Genomic DNA, 23,964 nt, shown 5'->3' on the forward strand with positions numbered 1-23,964 from the left:
TGGCAAGAGTGTGGTGTAACCTACAACTTCACCACTCCTTACCATCCCCAAGGAAACGGATTAGTTGAGAGACTCAACCGGACCCTAAAGGGCATGATTATGGGTCTTGAGGAACCCATGAGGCGTAAGTGGGACATCCTCTTACCATGCCTTCTCTTTGCATACCGTGAGGTGCCACAGAAGTCTCTAGGGTTCAGTCCCTTTGAGCTTCTGTATGGCCACCCAGTACGAGGACCTCTTAGTCTGGTCAAGGAAGGCTGGGAGCAATCTCTCAGGAAACCTCCCCAGAACGTATATAGTTACATGCTGGCCTTCAGGAACCAGACTAGGCGTTTCAGGCAACTTGCTGAGGCAAATCTGGAAGCCAGCCAGGAGGAAATGAAGCGGTGGTAGGACCAGAATGCCACTCTGGTTGAGCTTCAACCTGGGCAAAAGGTATGGGTCCTGGCCCCTGTGGAGCCTTGTGCACTCCAAGACAAGTGGACCGGGCCCTTTGAGATTGTGGAGCGCAAGAGTTCTGTCACTTATTTGGTGGACCTGCAGTCTCCCAGGAACCCCTTGAGGGTCCTACATGTCAATCGACTAAAGCCCCACTTGGAGAGGTCCAAAGTGGGCATGCTCTTGGCCACAGATGATGGGGCGGAAGAGGAGTCCGAGCCTCTTCCTGACCTCCTAGTAGCCTTAGAGCGAGACGGGTAAGTGGATGGAGTTAACCTCTCACCCACCCTGACCCCTGAGCAACAGGATGACTGCCGCCAGCTGCTGGGGCAGTTTCCTGACCTGTTCTCCCTGGTTCCTGGTGTCACAGATTGGTGCGTCCATGATGTGGACACAGGAGACAGCTTGCCTGTGAAGCACAAGAGCCTGCATCAAAGAGGAGGTCTCAAAGATGCTTGCTCTAGGGGTGGTTGAGTCCTCCAGCAGTCCTTGGGCCAGCCCAGTGGTCTTGGTCCCAAAGGCTGCAGCGCCGGGTGCCACACCCGAACTTCGGTTCTGTGTGGACTACATAGGACTCAATTCAGTCACCAAGACTGACGCGCACCCCATCCCCAGAGATAATGAGCTCATCGATCGGTTAGGGGCTGCACGGTACCTCAGCACGTTTGATTTGACGTCTGGGTACTGGCAGACCGCCGTGACTGATGGGGCCAAAGAGAAGTCAGCATTCTCCACACCAGATGGGCATTTCCAGTTCCGGGTTATGCCATTTGGGATGAAGAATGCGCCTGCCACCGTCCAGAGGTTGGTCAACCAGGTGTTGGCTGGGCTGACCGAGTTCAGCGCAGCCTACCTGGATGACATCGCAGTGTTCAGTGGCACATGGGAAGAACACCTGCACCACCTCTGGGAAGTGTTGATGGCACTGCGCACGGCAGGCCTCACGATCAAGGCAAGCAAGTGTCAGATCGGGCAGGGTTCCGTGGTGTACTTGGGACACCAAGTGGGGAGCGGCCAGGTGGCGCCCCTCCAACCCAAGATTGAAACCACCCTGGCTTGGGAGCTCCCAAAGACCCAGACAGAGGTGAGGGCCTTTTTAGGACTCACAGGGTACTACAGGAGGTTTGTCAAGGGGTATGGCAGCATTGTTGCCCCCTTGACAGTGCTGACTTCGAAGAAGCAGCCCAGGAAAGTGATCTGGACTGACACCTGTCAGAAGGCTTTTGACACCCTGAAGACTGCCATGTGCACGGCGCCCGTGCTCTTGGCTCTTGACTTCTCCAAAGAATTCCTAGTGCAGACAGACACATCAGAGCATGGTGTAGGAGCTGTTATCTCACAGATGACTGAGGAGGGCTGGGACCAACCTGTAGCCTTCATTAGTAGGAGGTTACTTCCACGGGAACAAAGGTGGAGTGCAATCGAGCGAGAAACATTTGCTGTGGTCTGGGTGCTGAAGAAGCTAAGACCCTACTTGTTTGGGTCTCACTTCCGGGTTCAGACCGACCACAGGCCCCTCAGATGGTTGATGCAAATGAGGGGTGAGAACCCAAAACTGTTGAGGTGGTCCATCTCCCTACAGGGTATGGACTTTACGGTGGAACATCGCCCTGGCACAGATCACGCCAATGCTGACGGTCTGTCCAGGTTTTTCCGCCTTAGTGAAGAGAAACTCCCTGGGGTAGGGTAGTTCCCCCCACATTTCAGCTGGAGGGAACACGTGTTAGACCTGGCACCTTGGCGTGAGTTTCCCTTCCACTTTTTGCTGATGTGCCTCATGTGTTTTGTTGGTGTTAGCTGCTCAGGGCACTGTGCCACTGCCAATCAGTGCCACAGTTCAAGTGCTCCCTATGAAAAGTGTATACATTGATTGATGTCCATGTTTGGCTTATTTGGTTTACTATCCGCCCCTAGTAAAGTGCACCAGGAGTGCCAGGGCTTGTAAATACAAATGCTGCTGGTGGGCTTGCAGCACTGGTTGTGCCACCCACAGAAGCGGCCTAGTAAAATGTGTCTAAGGTCTGCCATTGCAGAACCTGCGTGCAGTCTGGTACTGTCATGCTGACTGCGCAAGTGCACCTACTTGCCAGTCCCTAAACCTTCCCTTAACTACATATTGGTCACCCCTCTGGTAGGCCCAAGGGCAGGGTGCATTGTGGGAATAAGGTAGGACATGCCCTGATGTGTGTGGCATGTCCTAATAGTGAATTACAGCAATTTTCGTTTTTCACTATTGAAGGCTACCTGCTCTCTATAGGCCAGAATGGGCTGCTGGAATTATTACCATCTATAATCCCAGCGGACTCAGAGAGCATGGTAGAAAGTCAAGTTTAGTTTGCCTGAACTCAGAATAATAAAATACTTCTTTTAGTAAAGTTTATTTTAATATCCTGTGTTTGTAAATACTACTTTTAGAAAGTTAGTATTTACTTGCTTAGCCATTTCAGTCCGCCTCTGCTGTGTGTGTGTGCTGCCTAGTTTCAGTGAGGGGCAGGGCTGGGGAATTCCAGGAGACAGGCTGGCTGCCAGGTAGTGGGTAGAGAGATTACACCAGGATGGGTGGGAGGAGTACACCTTGACTCTGAATAGGCTTGTGCTCTGCCACCACAATGCTGGCTCCGCCCCCTGTGGAGCGGCTGATGTCTCTGCCCTGTGCACTGAAAGGAATGAGCAGAGTCACCACAACAAAGTGCTCCAAAACCGGACTGAGCCAGGCACAGGCCCCCTGGCGACAAAGAACAAAAGAAACTGTGTTTAAAAGAAGGAACCCTGCTCCTAAGAAATCAGATCCTGTTTACGCCAAGAAGAAACTCTGCCTGAAGAGGAGGACCTGGGAAAGCTGCATGGAGGATTACTGTCTCTAAGCCTGAGAGACTGGCCTGTGGTGGGTGCCTTGCTGCAAGAAGGAGAGGAAAAGACTGAGAAAGACTTTTTGAATCAACTTGTGCTGTGTGAACAATCTCCAAGAGCTTGCTGGTGAACTTGCCCCCTGAACTGCGTCCCAGGAACAGTGGGCGCTACCCCTCCCTGGAAGAAAGGAAGCTGCTGGTGGTGAAATGCGAACGCTGACCCCGGAGAACTTGTGTGCCCCCATCTCGCCGAGCAACGTGACCTCTGCCCGACTGTGCTGTTGAGAGCACCGTGACGGCCTGCCCCGCCTGGTCTGATCAAAGTGAACTGCTGCCCCCTCGAGCCGGAGCGCGCACCGTAAGGAAAGACTGTCTGACTCCAAGCCCCGAGCCTCTGTGACCCCGAGCGGTAGAGACCACTGTGAGGATCGACAACACACAAGTTCACCATTTCTAGTAGATGCTGACAGCGCTGCGCCGCTGAAATCACCCCGAGCCGCCCCTCCTTCCACCCACCTCGAGGTGTGCCGTGAAATCCTGAGGCGCCCCACCAAGCATCGCCGTCGTCTGACCAAGCGGGACTGCAACGCGACGCGGGACGCCCCTCTGATGACTGCCGAGGCCGCCTCGAACTCTCCGTAAAGAATAAGGTACTGTGCGCCCCGAACGCCCCTGTGTGAAGCGTACCCTCCGCTGTACGGTCCGTACCGCGCTGTACGCCACCGTCCCCGTATGCTGCTCATGCGGGAAGCGTGAGGCTTAGAAGGACTCGTACCCAGCCTGTACGGAGCGTACTTGCGACTGTACGGCCCGTACGGTTTAAATCTCCGTACGCTTGCTCACGCGGGAAGCGTGAGGCGACGAAGGAATCGTACGTGTGGTGTACGAAGCATACCGAAGCCGTTACGACGCGTACCAACGCCGGTACGAAGCGTACAGACAGCGCTACGGTTCGCACGGACCCCAAAGAAGCAGAAATTGCACCAAACTTTGCTATTTTTAAGAACTGTGGCCTCTGAACGCATAACAAGTAACTGGAATCATATCTAAAGCATAAAAACACTATATTTGAAGCCTGCTTGAAGAATATATCTATAAAGAGCTTTATTTTTGATAAATACAGTCTTGTGTCTCTGTGTGGTGGGTTGGTGGTTATTGTGGGATGCCATAAATGCTTAACCTCATGCCCTCTGGACTCTAGCCTGACTGCTTGCGCCACGTTACCTAGAGGGTGAGCAGGGGTTATTTTTCACGAGTAATCCTTTGCCCTGACTTAGAGGAAAGGCTCCCTGCTTGTCGCAAGTGCATACCTGCGCCAACCAGAGACCCCGGATTCTAACACACACGCATACCTTGCTCCCCGGGTGCTCCCTCTCTCACATGCACACAGATACCCTACTTCCCAGGCACCCTCTCACATGCACACACATACCCTACTTCATAGGGCACTCTCTGTCACATGCACACACATACCTTGCTCCCCAGGTGCACCCTCTCTCACATGCACACACATACCTTGCTTCCCAGGTGCACCCTCTCTCACACGCACACACATACCTTCTTTCCCAGGTGCACCCTCTCACACGCACACACATACCTTGCTCCCTAGGTGCACCCTCTCTCACATGCACACACATACCTTGCTCCCCAGGTGCACCCTCTCTTACATGCACACGCATACCTTGCTCCCCAGGTGCACCCTCTCTCACATGCACACACACCTTGCTCCCCAGGTGCACCCTCTCACATGCACATACATTCCTTACCCCCAGGTGCCCCATTGAAGCTCCAAAGCATCCTTGGGGTCCTTGGTGCCTCTCATGTCCTTTACATGAGCGTCTTTCTGGAAGAAGCTCCGGAAATGCAAGGTAGAAAGAGCTCTGATCTCTCGAGCCAACAACATCCTTACTCTCCTGCTCACTTGCAGTGCTTAATTTGAGGCGGAGGTTGCAGGCCGTGCCCTGCCACACGTGTTTTTCATCCTTGAACTTTGATCCAGAGCAAGAAACAGAAAAACATGAGAGGGAAAGAAGCAGGAAGAGGAAGACAGAAGAAGAGTTTTAAAGGAAGCAAGTAGGATGAAAAAGTACGTAAACGAGTAAGATAAAGTGGCGGGGAGTGCCTGGCGTTGGAATTAGGACCGCGCAGCCTTGGTGTTGAGCATCCCGACCTTTGATAGCGTCGTTCGGGAGCTTCTGGAAAGAACTTTGGGCCCAGCACTTATATTCTATTCCTAACTAAGCACTGGCCCCTAGAATAGACCTAAGTGCACCTGTGAGCCTGGTGAGGACCCCAGCTCCATCCTCATGCACGGGGGTGGCCCACGGCTGTGTTGGTTGATGGCCATCCAATTGAAGCCCATGTTAGATGTGAAGGACATCTAACCTGAGCTTCAATTGGAATTCCATAGAGCATATTATCAAGCCCATTATCGCCGTTTTAGCGTCAGTTTTCTGGCGCTAAACCAGCGATAATTTTATCGCCTGTCTTGATAATATGCCCCCAAGTGTTTTATGACTTAACGTAAAAACGAAAGGCTAATACTTGATGTCTGGAAGAAGTGCATCCGTGGACACGGTGGGGTTCAGGAGAAGTTTCCGATTCACTTTGACATTCTGAAGGGACGAAACCTCTGACAATGATGTCACGTTGTTGCTGTTTGGTGTACTCTGTTCTATGGCTTTGTTTCTTTTTAGTGAAAAAGTAAAAATAAATCTGATGCTTATAGTGGTTCTGCAACCCCCTTAACCCCTTGCGTGCGGCGCAAATTCCGCCGCAGCGCTGAACATTCCGATTGCGGGCGTGGTCATGACGTCTCCCGGCCGTCGTGCGCACACGCCCACCGTAATGCACGACGGCCGGGAGACGTCGTGCGCACGCAAGGGGTTAAAATCCTGTACCACATTATTATTGTAGTTAAATGATGATTCGTGTCAGCTTATGATTATTGAACATTTCATTACAGGTCTTGTTGTCAGATTATCTATGTGATGATGAAACATTTAATGAGGAGGAGAACGCATACTGTTACAGGTAAGAGGAACAAGACGCATATATGAGGAGAAACACATACTTTTACAGGTAAACAGAAGAAGAAACATATTGAGGAGCAGACCGCATACTATTACAGGTAAGAGGAAGAAGAAACATAGAAACATACAGTGAGGAGAAATAAATATACTGTTAGAGGTAAGAGGACCGAAGAAGAAGAACCATACAGTGAGGAGGAGAACACATACTGTTATAGGAAGAGGAAGAAGAAACATACAATGAGCTGAAATACATGTTCTGTTACAGGTCAAAGGATGAACAAACATGCAGGGCCTGATTCACAAAGGTAAAGTAAGACTTCTCTGGACAGGGGTGTGGTCCCGGACTCATGGAAGCACACTGCTATACGTCCTCTACTACAAAAACCTGCATTGGACCCAGAACAGATAGATAACTGCAGACCTACATAACTGCTCCCCGGCGCTAGTAAAGTTCTGGAGATAGCAATCGATAGAGATCCCCATGAATTCCTGGAAGCCAATAACATTCTGCATCCTACACAATCAAGTTTTCGTCAGGGCTGTAGCACAGAAACTGTTACTAATGACCACAGCGGACCTAAAACAAGTCCTGGATCACGGTGGATTGGCTGCGCTTATTCTTCTTGATTTAAGCACAGCCTTTGACACCGTCTCACACCCCATCCTTGTTCGTAGACTGAAGGAAGTTGGCATCACTGGCAATGCGTTGAAGTGGACATTTTCCTTTTTAACAAATAGAATATTTCAAGTCAGCAAAGGACCATTTCGCTCAAAGATGCATCAGTTAAAGTGGCGTGTCGCTGTGTACGTTCATCCATTATCGGATCTCTTGGTTTTACTCTGGTATCTTATGCTGACGATACCCAGATTATCGTCTCTGTCTCCCTACGATTTTCTGACATCCCAAAAACTAAACAATTGCTTAGTCACTTAATGGATGGCAGCGAGCTGCCTTAAATAAAATGGGGAGAAAACGGAGGTCTTGTTAGTTGGAAACAAACCATCTTTATGGGACCAACTTACCTAGCCTCCATCCTTTGGAAATCGTGTATCCCCTAAACCTGAAGTGAAAAGTCAGGGTGTCACTCTGGTCAGCCATCTTACTATGGCACTGCAAGCAACGAGTTGGTAGTGACGTGCTTTGGCCTTCTCAGAACATTGAGGAAAACAATCAAATAGCTCCCCGTGGAGGTACGAAGAATAGTGGTACAGGGACTCATACTATCGCGCCTGGATTATTGAAATTCTTTGTTTCTAGACAGTCCACTTTCAGTGATTAACAAGCTTCGGGTCATATAGAATGCAGATACACAAATGTGGTTAGTGTCCCCAGGTTCCGGTTAGCTCGCCCAGCGCTTGCCAATCTACATTTGCTGCCAATAAACAAAAGAATTCAATTCAAGGCATTATGCATTGCTCATCGTGCCAAACGTAAAGCAGGCTCAAAGATGCTTCATCAGTTCACCAGCCCTCATAGGGCCAACAGAGAACCCAGGTCAACTAAGTTAGGCCTAACAGTTCCAAGAATTCAGAGGGTCAGAGGTGGTGGGCGTTCTTTTTCATACCTTTTCCAAAACTGTGGAACTCTCTGCCCATTAGTCTGAGACTTAATGACAACCTGTTGAGATTTAGAAAGCAACTGAACACCTATTTCTTTGCTTAATTGGTCAGGTCTCCAGCCGCGTTGGCAAGCGCTGGGAAGCCTGATTCGGGTATCCATACGCTCAATAAATGCTGTAATAATAATAATCCTCTTTCCTATAGTGACATTCACTCCCTCCTCCACTCATATAATTCTCCCTAGCCACGCACATATTTGACTTGGGCCAACAAACCCTAATAGAAAACCAAGCACAGAGCCATAAACAAGTCTAACCTTAAGCAAGTCCCCATCACGCTGCTGACACCAAAACACACCTGAAATGCATGCTGCTCAATGGCAGCTCGGCAGTGAAACATGAGGCGGGCATCGCAGACTTCATTCTTGCACACAAGCTGGACGTGCTAATACTGGATGAAACATGGCTAAATCACGCCTCCATGCCCACACTTTGCTTAATAGTGTCACCTAATCACAACATCATTGGATTATGTAGACCAAGCTGACCTGGCTGAGGTATTGCTTGCACACTCCGAAACAATCTCTCAGTGAAACAGTCACAGAACATTGCCCTATCCTCATGCGTATACTTATGCAGTGACATTTTGAACAATAGTCCATTGTACAAACTGCACACTATCCACCCACCAGGTGATAACATCATATAGATCAAATTATGGAAACCATCGCTACCAATGCAGGACAACACTGCACCCAAATCTTCCTCGGAGATTTCAACCTCCATTGGAATGACCTTAATGACCCAGCAGTCAACCGCTTTAAATCCTTCCTAGCGGACTTCAACCTGACTCAACTCTGTGACAATCCGACCCATAACGTGAGTGTGACCTTGGGCCGTATCATTGCCAAGATTAATCATCCAACTAGAATCTATTGTCTCATGTGACTGGACAGATCACCACCGCATCACTTCCTACATCACAGATTCTGCGAAAACAATAAAAGCTCAAATAAAGAAACCCAAACAATGGAAAAGGAGCATGCGGAGTATTAACATCCCTCAGCCATAACATCTTGACACCTCCCTTGGATATGGCGGATGTCCCTGACCTCACAGACCACTATAACAATTCCATGCTGAGCATTTTAGACTCGTTAAGACCCTTGCAGCTAAAAAGGATGTCCACCAAAGATTCCAAACCTGGGTTCAATGGCAGCCTAAATACAGAAAGACGTAAACTTAGATTAGCTCTCGGGGATCTTGACCGTCTTAGACCTTGAGATGATCTCTCTGGGGGATTCTCGCATACCATATCCCGTCCTGATGTTGCTTTTGTTTTTCTACATGTCCCCTTGTCCATTGTAAAGTGCTTTGATACCCACAAGGATCATGTTTGTGCTATATAAAACTTTATAAATAGTCACTGATGTTAGTGCACTGTCATACCTGCTACATTAAACCCTTTTAGTCTGAGGGGAGAATGTTCCACATTCAGAATTTAGGATTTTCTGCTTATTTAGTTATTTCATGTGTTTTGGAACAAACTCGATGCAGCTTCAAAGCGCTTCAGTTTGATAACTTGAGACGCACACCAGACCCAGCAGCAGGTCTTTTCACTGTAACTCTCTTTGTTTGTCTCAGTGCCGAAAAAGCCATTCAGATCTTTTGGAAATAGAGTAAATACCAGACTGAGAATGTCTGTCCTGCCCCTCTAGCTCCTCAGTGCTTAATTTGTTAAAAACAAATAAGTGCCCTGGCCCAAAAATGTCCTTACCCGGCCACTGCCTTTTTCCAGCACTGGCACCACCCACTGCCTCACTGTCATGGCCTCAACCATTCAGCACTCTTCCTCCCCCATTGGGGCAGGAAGCAGGGGTATGTGTGGAGGGGTGCTTCCATTTCTAGCTTCCAGTCTTGAACCTTGTCTTTCTAGTTCACACAACAGATGAACCCTTTATATGGCTGACAGGACTGCACCAAAGTGTTGCAGGCGTACTCTGGTCAAGAAAGCTCTGCAAAATCTAGAGTTGGGATCAATGATACAGGGAATCCTTGATAGCATGGGGTATAACACCTTACCTGAACAGTAGTGCGCAAATGAAATAGTGATGAGCCAACCTTCCTCCGGGGCAGTTTTGCAATTTTCTCCACTAAAAATTGTGGAGAAGATTGTGTGACATAGTGTATTTATAGAACAATTTTCACTTTGATTTCCCCCAAAAATAATTTTTCATATAGTGAGCTTGTTAAATAATCTAGTATATGGTCCGGTTGGGATGTGGGGAAGCAAGGTCCGGGTATGTCAAGAGGTGAGGAGGGGGTTGGCGTTCTAGGGATGTGCCTCCAGTGGACCATCACTGAAGTATATTACATTATATAACCCCTGAAATGCGCGTTTTGATTCTTAAAATACCATCGACGAAGGTTTTCCTATACTGAGATCTCCCTCTTTATGCGTTCAGGAACAGGGACAGGTGTAATGATATCATTTTTTCACAACAGTGTTTGCAGTTTTCTAAGTGGTAATCAAAATTACTTAAGTGAGCAGTTTCTCCCTACTTACAGTTTGCAGGGGAAAGGGGTGTGAAATCCATGGATTAACCTAGAAACCTGTGCATTTCTGAAATGTAGATAACCTTTGGAATTCAGCAAAGATCTATTGGTATACATTGCTCATGGTTTCGACAAACAAATCATTGTAATCAGAAAGTAATTAAAAAAAATATATATAGGTGACAGTGTTGTCATCTGTATTTAGTTACCTTGACAACGGATCTGTGAAAGTAATATACCATTATGTCCACCCGATTCTTCCACTCTCAGTGGTATATGGTATCACAGTGTTCGAGGCATGTGTGCTGTAGATACACATGCTTTGTATACTCCTGCCATCTAGTATTGGGTCCAGATGTTTGCAAGTTGTTTTTCTTATAAGATGTTTTTCCTAGTCACGAGCTAAAGTGACTCCTCCTTTTGGTGATAGTGCGCATAGTCATGGACTCCATTGTTAGATAGTTTTTTTCCGCCATCAGGTTTGGAAGTATATTGCTGTACTCCGGTTCTAAAGCATTCTTTGGGGTCCCCTCAGCGCGCAATCCTCTCTACCTCGATTGTATTGTTTCTGTACGCGTTCCCACTTCTCCGAGTATCGTTTTGACATAAAGCTTCGTGGACGGTTTTTGAGGCCTAACTGTGCTCGGTTAGCTCTCCGTTGATTGATTGGACTCCGTTTAAATTCTGTCCTTGGTGCCACGCGAAGTATCCGCGCACCGACTCACACAAAGTGTGCAACTTGTGCTTGTCTCCCGAGCACAAAGAAGAAAATTGTGACGCTTGCAGATCGTTTTGATCAAAACAGACTCTTCGCGATCATCGGGCTCGACGTTGAGAGGTGCAGCGTCAAACCATCGAGGACACGCCGGACATCTTCGGTGAAGTCTCCAGCCAAGAAGACATTGAGGCATAAGCGGCAGAGGAGGAGGAAGCCTTCTCCGAACAATACTCAGACTCGGAACTCGAGATAGACCTTGACCTCGACACCAATGAACTGCTGCAGGGACAAGGTGACGTAAGTACCGAAGACCCCTTGCCCCCACAAACTCTTAAAAGATATAAGGCTTCGGCACCACCTGTGCCTTCTGGCCAAGGTCGACATTGAGACGACGTTTCCGACGCCCCGCTTCCTGGTCCGGGATGGAAACAACCAGTCAAGCCTTCTGGTTCGGTACCGAGTCACCAAAAGTTGTCTTTGGAGCTGAAACCTTCCAGGTCCAAGCACAAATCTGGCTCCGAGACGAAATCCTCCGTGCAAAAACCCATTCCGAAAGGCCAGCCTTCCTCGGCACCAAAGTCATCGGCACTGAAAACCTCGGTGCGGAAACAGAAAGATGCCGCTTTGGAACCAAAACTGGACTTTATTCCATTTAAAACGGATCAGAAGCAAAAAAAGACACGTAATAACCCAGAGACTGGTCATATTCATGCAAAACCACCTGGAAAACGCAAGCTTCAGGATGAGAACACTTCTTACAAGATCCCCTTGAAGAGAAAATCTGTAGCTACAAGTCCTTTACATCACCCCCACCACCACCTCCAGCACTTCTTTCTCCACCTGAGAATCCTTTGTACATTAAACATCAGGATTCACCACAGTCTCACCATGATGATGATGACGACAAAGACGATGGGGGGATACATCTCCCAATAGATCCATGGAGAGATTACATAATTGATCCTGCAGGTGAAAGTGATCCAGACCTTAACCCAGCCAAACCTTCTCCTCTAGATGCCCATGCATCACACCAAGAACTCATTGTCGGGGTGCACATTACCATGGAGTAGAGAGGCACAAAGAATCACTTGAAGAAGATTTTTAGTTTGAGACTTTGGTATCCACGCATAGGTCTTCACAGACATTTCCAATGCTCAAAGGCATGATGCGACATGCTGACGAGATCTTTAAAGATCCAGTCAGAGCACTCATCTTGACTCCTAAAGTGGACAACAAGTATAAGGCCTCTCCTACAGACCCTATATTCATCAAGGGACAGTTGCCAGTAGATTCTTTAGTAGTATCTAATGCTTGCAAGCGGGCAAACTCTCAAACATCAGGGGATGCTCCTCCATCAGATAAAGAGTCCAAATTAATTTATGCTTCTGGCAAGCGCATAGCTGCTCAAGCTGCGAATCAATGGCGCATTGCAAAGACGCAAGGCCTTTTAGCCAGGTATGACAGGGCACACTGGGACGAAATGGAGTAGTTGCTCCAATATCTCCCAGATGAGCATAAAGCTAAAGCACAGGATTTAGTAAATGAAGGTAAGCTCACTTCTAATTCCTCTATACGATGTGCTCTAGATACTGCAGACACCGCAGCTAGAGAGGTTAACACAAGCATCCTGCTTAGGAGACACGCTTGGTTAAGGATTTCAGGGTTTAAACCTGAGGTCCAACAATAAATCCTTAACACCCCTTTGATAAGTAACAACTATTTGGTCTTAAGGTAGACCAGGAGTTAGAAAACATTAACAAGCATTTGCAATGCATATAGGTCTTGCATTTGTGAGTTAGAGCTAGTGACGTTGTAAATGGCAATTTCTTTTTTACCTACACGTTTTATTTTTGGAATGAATGTATGTAGTGTGTGTAGGAGAGTAGAATCTGCACTTATGTTTCCCCCACTTTTTTTCTGATGTATACACTGGTTTCTGGCTATAGTCTGGCTGGGTCCCTGCTAATCATGGCCCCAGACTCTCTGTTCTCTCTAAACGACTCGGTGTGCATATTAGATGCACTAGTGATTGGATACTGTGGTACCTTATGAGCCCCTAGTATATGGTACCTTAGGTACCTAGGGCATTGGTACTTCACAGGCCTACCAGGGGTTGAAGCATGTGTTATGCCACCCCTGGGAAGCAGACTCAATCTGACACCACAGGCCTGCTACTGCAGCCTGTGTGAGGTAGTGTTAGCACTCCTCACTGATGTATAGGTTCCTATATCTCACCATACACACACATATAAACCACCCCTATGGTAGGCCCTATCAATCCTGAGGGCAGGGTGCTTGGTTTACTATGTGAGGGGGTGCCTCTGCATGAGCAGGACCCCTCTGCAGCCGGCAGAGTCTATTCTCTGTGGCTGTTTGTGGATGCGGTTAAACCATATACTCTTAAGTGCATTATAACCTTGCGGTAAATGCTAACTTTGGAATGACTGCATCAAAACATGTTGTGTTTGGTGTCAAACAACTTGGAATCATACCCCCACACCAGTAACTGGTGTAGGAGTATGATCCCACCCTTCTAGAGGGGACGACATGTACCCACTGTACTAAAACAACAGAAATCTGAAAGAGCCCTGGCATCACAAAATGGATGCCACCAGCACAGACACTGGGCTGCCCTCCTGCTGCTGACTGAAACTTGCAGTGGAGGAGGTCCAACAAAAGGCATCCTGTCACAGGGAGGTGTCACCACCTTCCAGACAGGATTTAGTGTATTAGAGCTGGGTGGGTGCACTCTTAGAGTGCTTTGAAGTCCTGCACTGGGGGAGCAGTAGGGGTGGGCGGAATTTGCGAAATCCACTTTCGCAAATTATCGCGAAAATGTTTAAAATTATCTCAAACACGCGGAAATATCCCGAAGATGCGGAAGTTTTATTCCCGCATGTTCGCGAGATTTTCTGCATGGTTGTGGCTCGCCAACTTACCCATGTGGTTGCTCGCGGGCGCGGCCATCTTGTTTTCAGTTGTCTCGCGGTGCATGATCGCGAGAAGAAAGACGTGATCGCGGGATGCATGACGTCACTGCGGGCGCAAACTGTCGCGAGACAGCGCAAATGGCTAAAAACAATACAACATCTCATGGAGAACGCGACCGGATCAAGAAAACTTGTCGGCGAACGCAGGGATCAGGTAAGGCGATCGTGCGCGAGAATGTATTATTTTACAGTGCGAGCAAGAGACAAATTACCGCCAAACTGCGGAATGCGGAAATTTTGACATTTTCGCGCTTTCCGTGGAACGCCAAAATGTCAAATTATCGCAATTTCCGCGAACGGAACGAAATTTTCACCCAGGCCTAGGGAGCAGTAGGCTCCTCTGTGCATTTGCCAGCTCAAATCTGTTCAGGGGCTACCTGTCCCTGCTCGGGCATGAAACTGGACAAAGGGAAGTGGGTGTAACCACCCCCTACCCTGACCCTCCTAAAGGAGTGGTCATAGAGATAGTCCCTCCCCTATTATCACTATAAGATAGCAAGCATTGCCATTGCAAAGCAGATAACCCTAGACGACGCTCTACAAAGAAGAATCCTGGCCCTTCGACGTTCCACTACCTTTGGAAGACAGAAGAATCTTCCTTGGAGTCAAGGAGTGACTCCCCTGCTTGGCAGGCACCAACAATCTTAATCAACGGTTGCAAACTTTACCACTCCCGCCGGAGTTCGAAGTCCTTGCTGCCCCGGAAGTGGATTTCCTGACTTCTCGACGGCCATTGTGAGTCCCCAGCAAAGCTGTGGCGAGTGGACCCCACGAGAGACGAGGAACAGCAATACCCGGGGACCGTGCACTATTGTCGAGTGCAATCCCTTCGCAACATTCTATGAACTTGTGCTTTGGACCATTTGTGGCCCAAACCTCCAGCAGGTCTTGCAGCAAAAATCAGTGGCCTACCCCGTCCCGAGTGACCGTGGGCTCCTGTGAAGCATTTCCTGAGGAGGCGTCTTCGTGATCACTTGCCCGTTGGCTAGTGGGTCCCCCGAAGACTTTCTCATCGACTAAAAGGGCTCCCCTGGTTGCTCCAGGCCTGCCCTCACTCACCCTCGCTGGGTGAGTCCCTCAGACCTTGCTGGTCTGCACCATCGAATTTCTTCAGTCTACACAAGACTTGCAGTTGCCAAGGCTTGTTGGCTCCAATCCGATTGCCGACACCGCCATCAGCTGCAGACGTTGTGGGACACTCCGAATCCAGCTGCTGGTCTTCGTCGATCCCTCCTGGACCTCGTGAGCGTAGAGTCAAAACACCATCGACGACCTGGAATCACGCGACTTCTGTGGTCATCCATCTTCCTGGCCACCAGTCACTGGCAAGTGACTTTGAACACTGTCCCTTCAATTTCCAGGTCTTCTGCATCTTGAATCCACCCTTGGATTCCACCGGACACTTCTTCAATCAACGCAAGCAGCAAGTCTTCTTTGGTCTCCATAGAAAACAGCGACGCGACCCGACACCAAAAGACACCTATGCACCCGGTTTCCCTGGGTGAGGTAACTCGTGCACTCCGGTGCCCTAGTGTGTGTTGGCCCTCGAAATACTTACCATGTAAGTGGCTTGCTTGTAGACTTCCTCGAAGTACCCTAAAACTTTAAAAATCAAACCGCGACTGCTCCATTGTAGTCAATAGGGAACCCGCAGCTGTGTTCACACACTGCACGCGTCTCCCGTGGGCTTGTTACTTACCTGCTAACACTGCAGTAGTGAAGCCCCAGCGATTCCCCAGGCCCTAGGCCTTGTCAATCTGCAAGTCGACATTGTTATACTATTTTTTTAGTATATGGTCTGGTACGCCCCTAGGGCTCCAGCCATATTTGTGCTTAATTTATTGTGAAACGTTGACATTTGAATGTGTATCTGGCTTCTAATCTCATAAAGAGATTAGTAGAGTGTGTCTAGTAATAAATACATATATATTTGTTATATATACCTGTGTGGTGTCCTTTCATTTGGTAATTCAAGAGATTATAAGGTAAAACAAGCTGCTTTACCTTCCTCTGAGACTAAGCCTGAAGGCTGCTCTCCACAGCTACCACTAGGATAGCTTTCTTTAAAAGGTTGTCTTAAACCTATCTACCGTAAGAGTCGAATTGGACTGGTGCAAGGTGGCCACTATAACTAGTGACCAGCATATGCCAGGCCAACTTCTCACATTGGCGGGCAGCGTGTGGGATTACAGCTTGCCATTGTTTTACCAGAAAATCTCTATTTGAATTACTAACTGAAAACCACTAAAGGTACTCAATGTACATATAAAGTCAAGCTTAGTATCAATAAGTTCTACTGAACTTAGAGCTGTTTGTGAAGGGATAAGCACACCCTTGCTACAGCACAAGTTAGGTTCAGTAGACCACAAACTAGTGTAGGTAGTACAACACTGCACAACACTAGAATGTCCTTAAAAGGTGGAGCCAATGGGTCCACCCAGCCTCAGTACAAGGACATGGCCTACACTGACTTGAAGGTCATGTGTGTTGAAAGACACCTGAAGCTAGGACGGAGTCCCTCATCCCAGCACCTGATAGATATGTTAGTAGCAGATGATCCTAGACTAGCTATAGGAGCTAGTGGATCTTGATCAGGGGGTGGGTCAACCATAGTCTCTGGGTCTGATGATGAAAATCAAGATGACCTGGAGTCTGTGATTGAAGGGCCAGACCCAGAAAGGTCTGAACAGGACAGAGGAATTCTCCCTAAGAGAGCTGACAGAGTGGACGAAAGGCCTAGGTCCCCCTCAAGGAACTCTGACCATTCATATCACTGGAAGAGAATCTGTCCATCAGAGGAACTCATACTATCCCAGAGAGACCTCCTCTGACAGAAGGTACAAGATGCTCCAGTATGAGGAAGCTAGGCTTGCCCTCAGAACCAAGCAATTGGCCTTAGATAGAGAAGCCTTTGAGCTCCGGAGAGCTTCTCGGAAAGAGGGGTTAGATACCCCTGGTGGCAGCAACAGTTGGTCTAGAGGCAGAGATTACATTCCAGACCATAGGAACCTGCCCAAGGTTGTTCCTCCCTACCAGAGTGGGGATGATATCCACAAGTGGATAACTGCTATGGAGAAGGCCTGTAAAGTTCAGCTGGTCCCCCAGAAACAGTGGGCAGCAATCTTGTGGCTCTCATTTTCTGATAAAGGTAGAGACAACCTCCTCACTGTTAGAGAGGAGGATGCTAATGATTATGAAGCCCTGAAGAGTGCTTTGATAGATGGGTTTGGCTTAACCACTGAACAGTACAGGTTGAAGTTTAGAGATACCCAGAAAGCACAGACTCAGGATTGGACTGACTTTGTTGATTGTGCAACCAAGGCTCTAGAAGGTTGGCTGGTTGGTAGTTGAGTAACTGATTTTAAGGGATTGTATAATCTTATAATGAGAGAACAGATCCTTAATAATTTCCAAAACCAGTTGTTGCATCAGTACCTGGTGGACTCTGATCTGACCTCTCACCAAGAATTGGGAAAGAAGGCAGACAAATGGGTCAGAACCAGGGTGAGGCAGAACACCCAGAACCAAGGGGGTGACACCAAGAAGCAAGATCCTAAAGGCTCAGATAAAGGTGGGGATAAGTCAAAAGACCAGAAGTCTTCACAAGGGCCCCAAAAATCTGCATCTGGTGGGGATTCACAGTCTACAAAGGGAAAAGGCCAAAAGAAGCCCTGGTGCAAATTCTGTAAACAGAAAGGGCACTGGACTTCTGATTGTACCAAGTCCAAAGACCAAACCATCACCACTCCAGCCCCTAAGGCAACTTCCCCCTAGTGCAGTCATTGGTGGAGGTAATAATCAGAATAAGGGTGTAGTAGGGTTGACCCTGGGTTCTGATGTGGACTCTGGCCTAGTCAGAGTAGCAACACAGGCATTACTAGTTTGTGAGGGAGACCTGGATATGTCCTTCCTAGTGAGCCCCAGTAATCTGGGCAAGTACAAACAGCAGCCTATCATAAATGGCAAACAGGCTTTGGCATTCAGGGACACAGGTGCTAGTGTCACCATGGTGGCAGAGGATCTAGTGGACCCTGCACAGATTATCCTGAGTGAAAGGTACCAGGTGACCAATGCAAGCAATGTCAGGACCAGCCATAGCCTGGCAGTTGTGAAATTCTCCTGGGGAGGGGTAACTGGCCTCAAAACGGTAGTAGTAAGTGCAGACCTCCTTGTCGAATGTTTGTTGGGCAATGATCTGGAGACTTCAGCCTGGTCTGAAGTGGAGTTATGGACTCATGCTGAGATGTTGGGCATACCTGCAGAGGCATTTGCTGTGACCAGGTCACAAGCCAAAATGCATAAAGCTGAACCAGCTCTGGATCCTGAAACTATGGACCAGATGCTACCCAAGAGGAGGAGCAGTAGGGTTAAGGCAGTGCCTTCCCCTCTGTCTCAGATCTCAGATTTCCCTCCTGAGGGAGGAGAAGCAGATCCTGAAGAAGGAACTGCCCCAGAGGGACTTGAGCCTGATCAGGTTGAGTTCTTGGGGGCAGGGGGACCTTCCAGGGAAGATCTGAGTAAGGAGCAACAGTGCTGCCCCTCTCTTGAACCCCTCAGACAGCAAGCTGCTGCTAAGGCTGCTGGGAGTGCTAGTGGGTCCCATAAAGTTTATTGGGATGAGGGGCTCCTATATTCTGAGGCTAGAGATCCTACCTCTGGAGCCACCAGGAGGTTGGAAATACCTCAGAAGTTTAGGGGGTTTCTCTTGACCCTAGCACATGACATCCCATTGGCAGGACACTTGGGCCAAAACAAGACCTGGGACAGGCTTGTTCCACATTTTCATTGGCCACACATGTTTGAGGGCACCAAGAAGTTTTGTCACTCCTGTGTCACTTGCCAAGCCAGTGGCAAGTCAGGTGGCACAACAAAGACCCCCCTGATACCACTACCTGTGGTGGGGGTTCCCTTTGAAAGGGTAGGGATTGACATTGTTGGTCCCCTTGACCCTCCAACTGCATCTGGGAACATATTTATTCTGGTGGTAGTGGATCATGCCACCAGGTATCCAGAAGCTATACCCCTAAGGACTACCACAGCTCCTGTGGTAGCAAGAGCCCTCATTGGAGTCTTCTCCAGGGTGGGTTTCCCTAAGAAGGTCATATCTGACAGAGGTACAAATTTTATGTCAGAATATCTAAAAGCAGTGTGGAAGGAGTGTGGTGTCAACTACAAATTCACTACTCCCTATCACCCACAATGCAATGGGTTAGTTGAGAGATTCAACAAAACCCTAAAGGGAATGATTAAAGGCCTCCCAGAGAAGCTTAGGCGAAAATGGGACCTTTTACTTCCCTGCCTTCTGTTTGCATACAGGGAGGTTCCACAGAAGAGGGTTGGCTACAGCCCTTTTAAACTTCTGTTTGGGCACCCTGTTAGAAGACCATTATGTTTGGTGAAAAAGGGATGGGAGTTACCTCTCAAACCTCCCAAACAGGATGTGATGGACTACGTACTTGGTCTCTGCTCCCAGGTGGCAGAGTACATGAAGAAGGCAACTAAAAACCTTGAGGCTAGCCAAGAATTACAAAAAGCTTGGCATGACCAAAAGGCTGTCCTGACTGTTTATCAGCCAGGCCAGAAAGTGTGGGTGTTGGAGCCAGTGGCCCTAGCAGCTCTCTAGGATAGATGGAGTGCCCTCCCATACAATTGTTGAGAAAAAGGGAGAAGTCACCTACTTGGTGGATCTTGGAACTCCCAGGAGCCCCCTTAGGGTGCTCCATGTCAACAGACTTAAGCCATATGTGGACAGGGCTGACATGGGCTTGCTCATGGCAACTGATGAGGACCAGGAGGAGGAGAGTGACCCTCTCCCTGACCTGCTCTCACAGAACCCTGATGATGGGTCAGTTGATGGTGTTGCTTTGGCAAACAGCCTCACTGAGCATCAGCAAACTGAATGCAGACAAGTTCTGCAACAGTTTAGACATATGTTTAGCCTGACCCCAAGTCAGACTTCCTGGTGCACCCATGAGGTGGACTCTGGAGACAGTCTGCCTGTAAAGAGTAAAATCTACAGGCAACCTGACCATGTCAGGGATTGTATCAGGACTGAAGTCCAGAAAATGTTGGAACTAGGTGTTATTGAGCCCTCAGATAGCCCTTGGGCTAGCCCAGTAGTCCTTGTGCCAAAACCTCATACCCAGGGTGGTAAGAAAGAAATTAGGTTTTGTATTGACTACAGAGGCCTCAATGCAGTCACCAGGACTGATGCCTGTCCAATTCCAAGGGCAGATGAACTTATAGACACTTTGGCCTCAGCCAAGTATCTTAGTACATTTGCCCTAACAGCTGGCTATTGTCAAATCAAGTTAGCTGATGATGCCAAAGCCAAAACAGCATTTTCAACCCCTGGTGGGCACTATCACTTTGTGGTAATGCCCTTTGGTTTGAAGAATGCACCTGAAGAACCACGGCCTTATGGGCCTGGCGGCGCAGGGTACGCCTTAATCTCCTGAGTTCACCTGCCTTGTTGAACAGAGACACGGGACACCCTGTTGGCCGTAGAAGATCAGGTTTATTATCTGCAGCTAAGCACAGTTGTCCCAGAAGTACACTCGGTATGTTCTCAGGAGACTGCCACTTTACTCCGTGGCGTACAATCTTTTATAGCACATAGATAGCTCACAGATTTACAAAGAACACTCCCAATGCATACATGGTTAACCAATGAGAAAATTTTGAAAACAAGATATAACCAATGGGAAGAGTTTGAAAACAAGATATCAAGTAACCCAAAAGTCTCTCCTCCAACTGTGTGTGTCACCCTTCCCCACAAGTTAATCAGTGATAGTGTCTACTGTTTGACTTGCAGGTGGCAGGACACATTTGTATGCCTCGGAGGACAGTTGTGAAATGAGAGAATACAAGTAGAGAACAGCAAAGGCCAGAAGATAAGATAAAGTCAGGAAAGAATGGTGCGAACCAACAGATAGTCGAGAAAGGGATTAGTCAAACCAGACGAGGATTAGTGGACTCGGCCAGTCCCTGACATCAGCTTCGTAAACAGAGGCAGGGGGTTATTTGACACGTCGCAGTAAGACCAGCAGAAAAACTTTGTTCGCCGTGCTGCCTGAGTGAGGGCAACACAAAATGGCGGCGGGACACAAAATGGTGGCTGAATACGAGCGAGATCGAAAATTGAATTTCCTCACACCTGCCACTTTTCAGAGGTTGGTGAATAAAGTTCTGACTGGTATGAAAACTTATTGCTCAGCTTATCTTGATGATATTGCTGTCTTTAGTTCCACCTGGCAGGATCACCTGGTCCACCTCAGGAATATTTTGGAGGCCCTGCAAAAAGCAGGCCTCACTATCAAGGCCACTAAGTGCCAGATAGGGCAGAGTCAGGTTGTGTACCTGGGCCACCTTGTAGGAGGAGGCCAGGTTCAACCATTGCAGAGCAAAATCCAAACCATCATGGAATGAGTAGCTCCAGCAACCCAGACACAGGTTAGAGCCTTTTTAGGCCTGACTGGGTACTAGAGGAGGTGTGTTAAGGGATATGGATCCATAGTGACCCCCTTAAATGATCTGACCTCTGAGAAAATGCCAAAAAAGTTTCAGTGGACAGCTAGCTGTCAAAAGGCATTTGATGACCTCAAGCAGGCAATGTGCACTGCCCCCATCTTGCAGAGTCCAGATTACAAAAAGAAGTTCATTGTTCAAACAGATGCTTCAGAGCTGGGTGTGGGAGCTGTACTGTCTCAACTTAATGATGAAGGTCAAGACCAGCCAGTAGCTTTCATAAGCAGAAGGCTGACCCCTAGAGAGAAACGTTGGTCAGCTATAGAGAGGGAGGCCTTTGCTGTGGTGTGGGCCCCGAAGAAGCTGAGGCCATACTTGTTTGGCACTCACTTCATAGTTCAAACTGACCACAAGGCCCTCCTATGGCTCAAACAGATGAAAGGTGAAAATCCTAAATTGCTCAGGTGGTCCATTTCCCTACAGGGGATGGACTATACAGTGGAACATAGACCTGGGACCCAACATGCCAATGCAGATGGACTCTCAAGGTATTTCCACTTAGAACATGAAGACTCAACTGGTCAAGGTTAGTTAAATGTCCCTGCGTTTGGGGGGGGGGACGGTTGTGCAGGAGAGTAGGATCTGCACTTATGTTGCCCCCACTTTTTTCCTGATGTATACACTGGTTTCTGGCTATAGTCTGGCTGGGTCCCTGCTAATCAGGGCCCCAGTCTCTCTGTTCTCTCTAAACGACTTGGTGTGCATATTAGATGCACTAGTGATTGGATACTGTGGTACCTTATGGCCCCTAGTATATGGTACCTTAGGTACCTAGGGCATTGGTACTTCACAGGCCTACCAGGGGCTGAAGCATGTGTTATGCCACCCCTGGGAAGCAGACTCAATCTGAAACCACAGGCCTGCTACTGCAGCCTGTGTGAGGTAGTGTTAGCACTCCTCACTGAGGTATAGGTTTCTATATCTCACCATACACACACATATAAACCTATCAACCACCCCTATGGCAGGCCCTATCAATCCTGAGGGCAGGGTGCTTGGTTTACTATGTGAGGGGGTGCCTATGCATGAGCAGGACCCCTCTGCAGCTGGTAGAGTCTATTCTCTGTGGCTGTTTGTGGATGCGGTTAAACCATATACTCTTAAGTGCATTATAACCTCGCGGTAAATGCTAACTTTGGAATGACTGCATCAAAACATGTCGTGTTTGGAGTCAAACAACTTGGAATCATACCCCCACACCAGTAACTGGTGTGGGAGTATGATCCCACCCTTCTAGAGGGGACGACTATGTACCCACTGTACTAAAACGACAGAAATCTGAAAGAGCCCTGGCATCACAAAATGGATGCCACCAGCACAGACACTGGGCTGCCCTCCTGCTGCTGACTGAAACTCGCAGTGGAGGAGGCCCAGCAAAAGGCATCCTGTCACAGGGAGGTGTCACCACCTTCCAGACAGGATTTAGTGTATTGGAGCTGGGTGGGTGCACTCTTAGAGTGCTTTGAAGTCCTGCACTGGGGGAGCAGTAGGCTCCTCTGTGCATATGCCAGCTCAAACCGGTTCAGGGCTACCTGTCCCTGCTCGGGCGCGAAATTGAACAAAGGGAAGTGGGTGTAACCACCCCCTACCCTGACCCTCCTAGAGGAGTGGTCATAGAGCTAGTCCCTCCCCTATCTTCACTTTAAGATAGCAAGCATTGCCATTGCAAAGTAGATAACCCTGGACGACGCTCTACAAAGAAGAATCCTGGCCCTTCGAAGAATCTCCCTTGGAGTCAAGGAGTGACTCCCCTTCTTGGCAGGCACCAAAAACCTTAATCAAAGGTTGCAAACTTTCCCGCTCCGGCCGGAGTTCGAAGTCCCTGCTGCCCTGGAAGTGGATTTCCTGATTTCTCGACGGCCATTGTGAGTCCCCAGCAAAGCTGTGGCGAGAGGACCCCACGAGTGACGAGGAACAGTAATACCCGGGGACCGTGCACTATTGTCGAGTGCAATCCCTTCACAACGTTCTACGAACTTGTTCTTTGGACCATTTATGGCCCAAGACTCCAGCAGGTCTTCCAGCAAACATCAGCGGCCTACCCCGTCCCGAGTGACCTGTGAAGCATTTCCTGAGGAGGCGTCTTCGTGATCACTTGCCCATTGGCTAGTGGGTCCCCCGAAGACTTTCTCATCGACTAAAAGGGCTCCCCTGGTTGCTCCAGGCCTGCCCTCACTCACCCTCGCTGGGTGAGTCCCTCAGACCTTGCTGGTCTGCACCATCGACTTTCTTCAGTCTACACGAGACTTGCAGTTGCCAAGGCTTGTTGGCTCCAATCCGGTTGCCGAAACTGCC

At 48.6% G+C, this 23,964-nt stretch overlaps 1 protein-coding gene across 2 annotated transcripts in view; it reads left to right on the forward strand.

Annotated features, from left to right (window-relative positions):
• Window positions 1–23,964, forward strand: part of LOC146799813 (NACHT, LRR and PYD domains-containing protein 3-like) — a 919,540-nt gene that overhangs the window by 386,490 nt on the left and 509,086 nt on the right. For both annotated transcript variants that reach the window (XM_085620694.1, XM_085620695.1), the window contains exon 6: window positions 6,253–6,320. In XM_085620694.1, coding sequence (XP_085476820.1) covers window positions 6,253–6,320 — 68 coding nt within the window. The remainder of the gene's footprint in view (window positions 1–6,252; window positions 6,321–23,964) is intronic.

This window comes from Triturus cristatus, chromosome 8 (genome assembly GCF_964204655.1).
Source record: "Triturus cristatus chromosome 8, aTriCri1.1, whole genome shotgun sequence".
In the NCBI taxonomy this organism is placed as follows: Eukaryota; Metazoa; Chordata; class Amphibia; order Caudata; family Salamandridae; genus Triturus; species Triturus cristatus.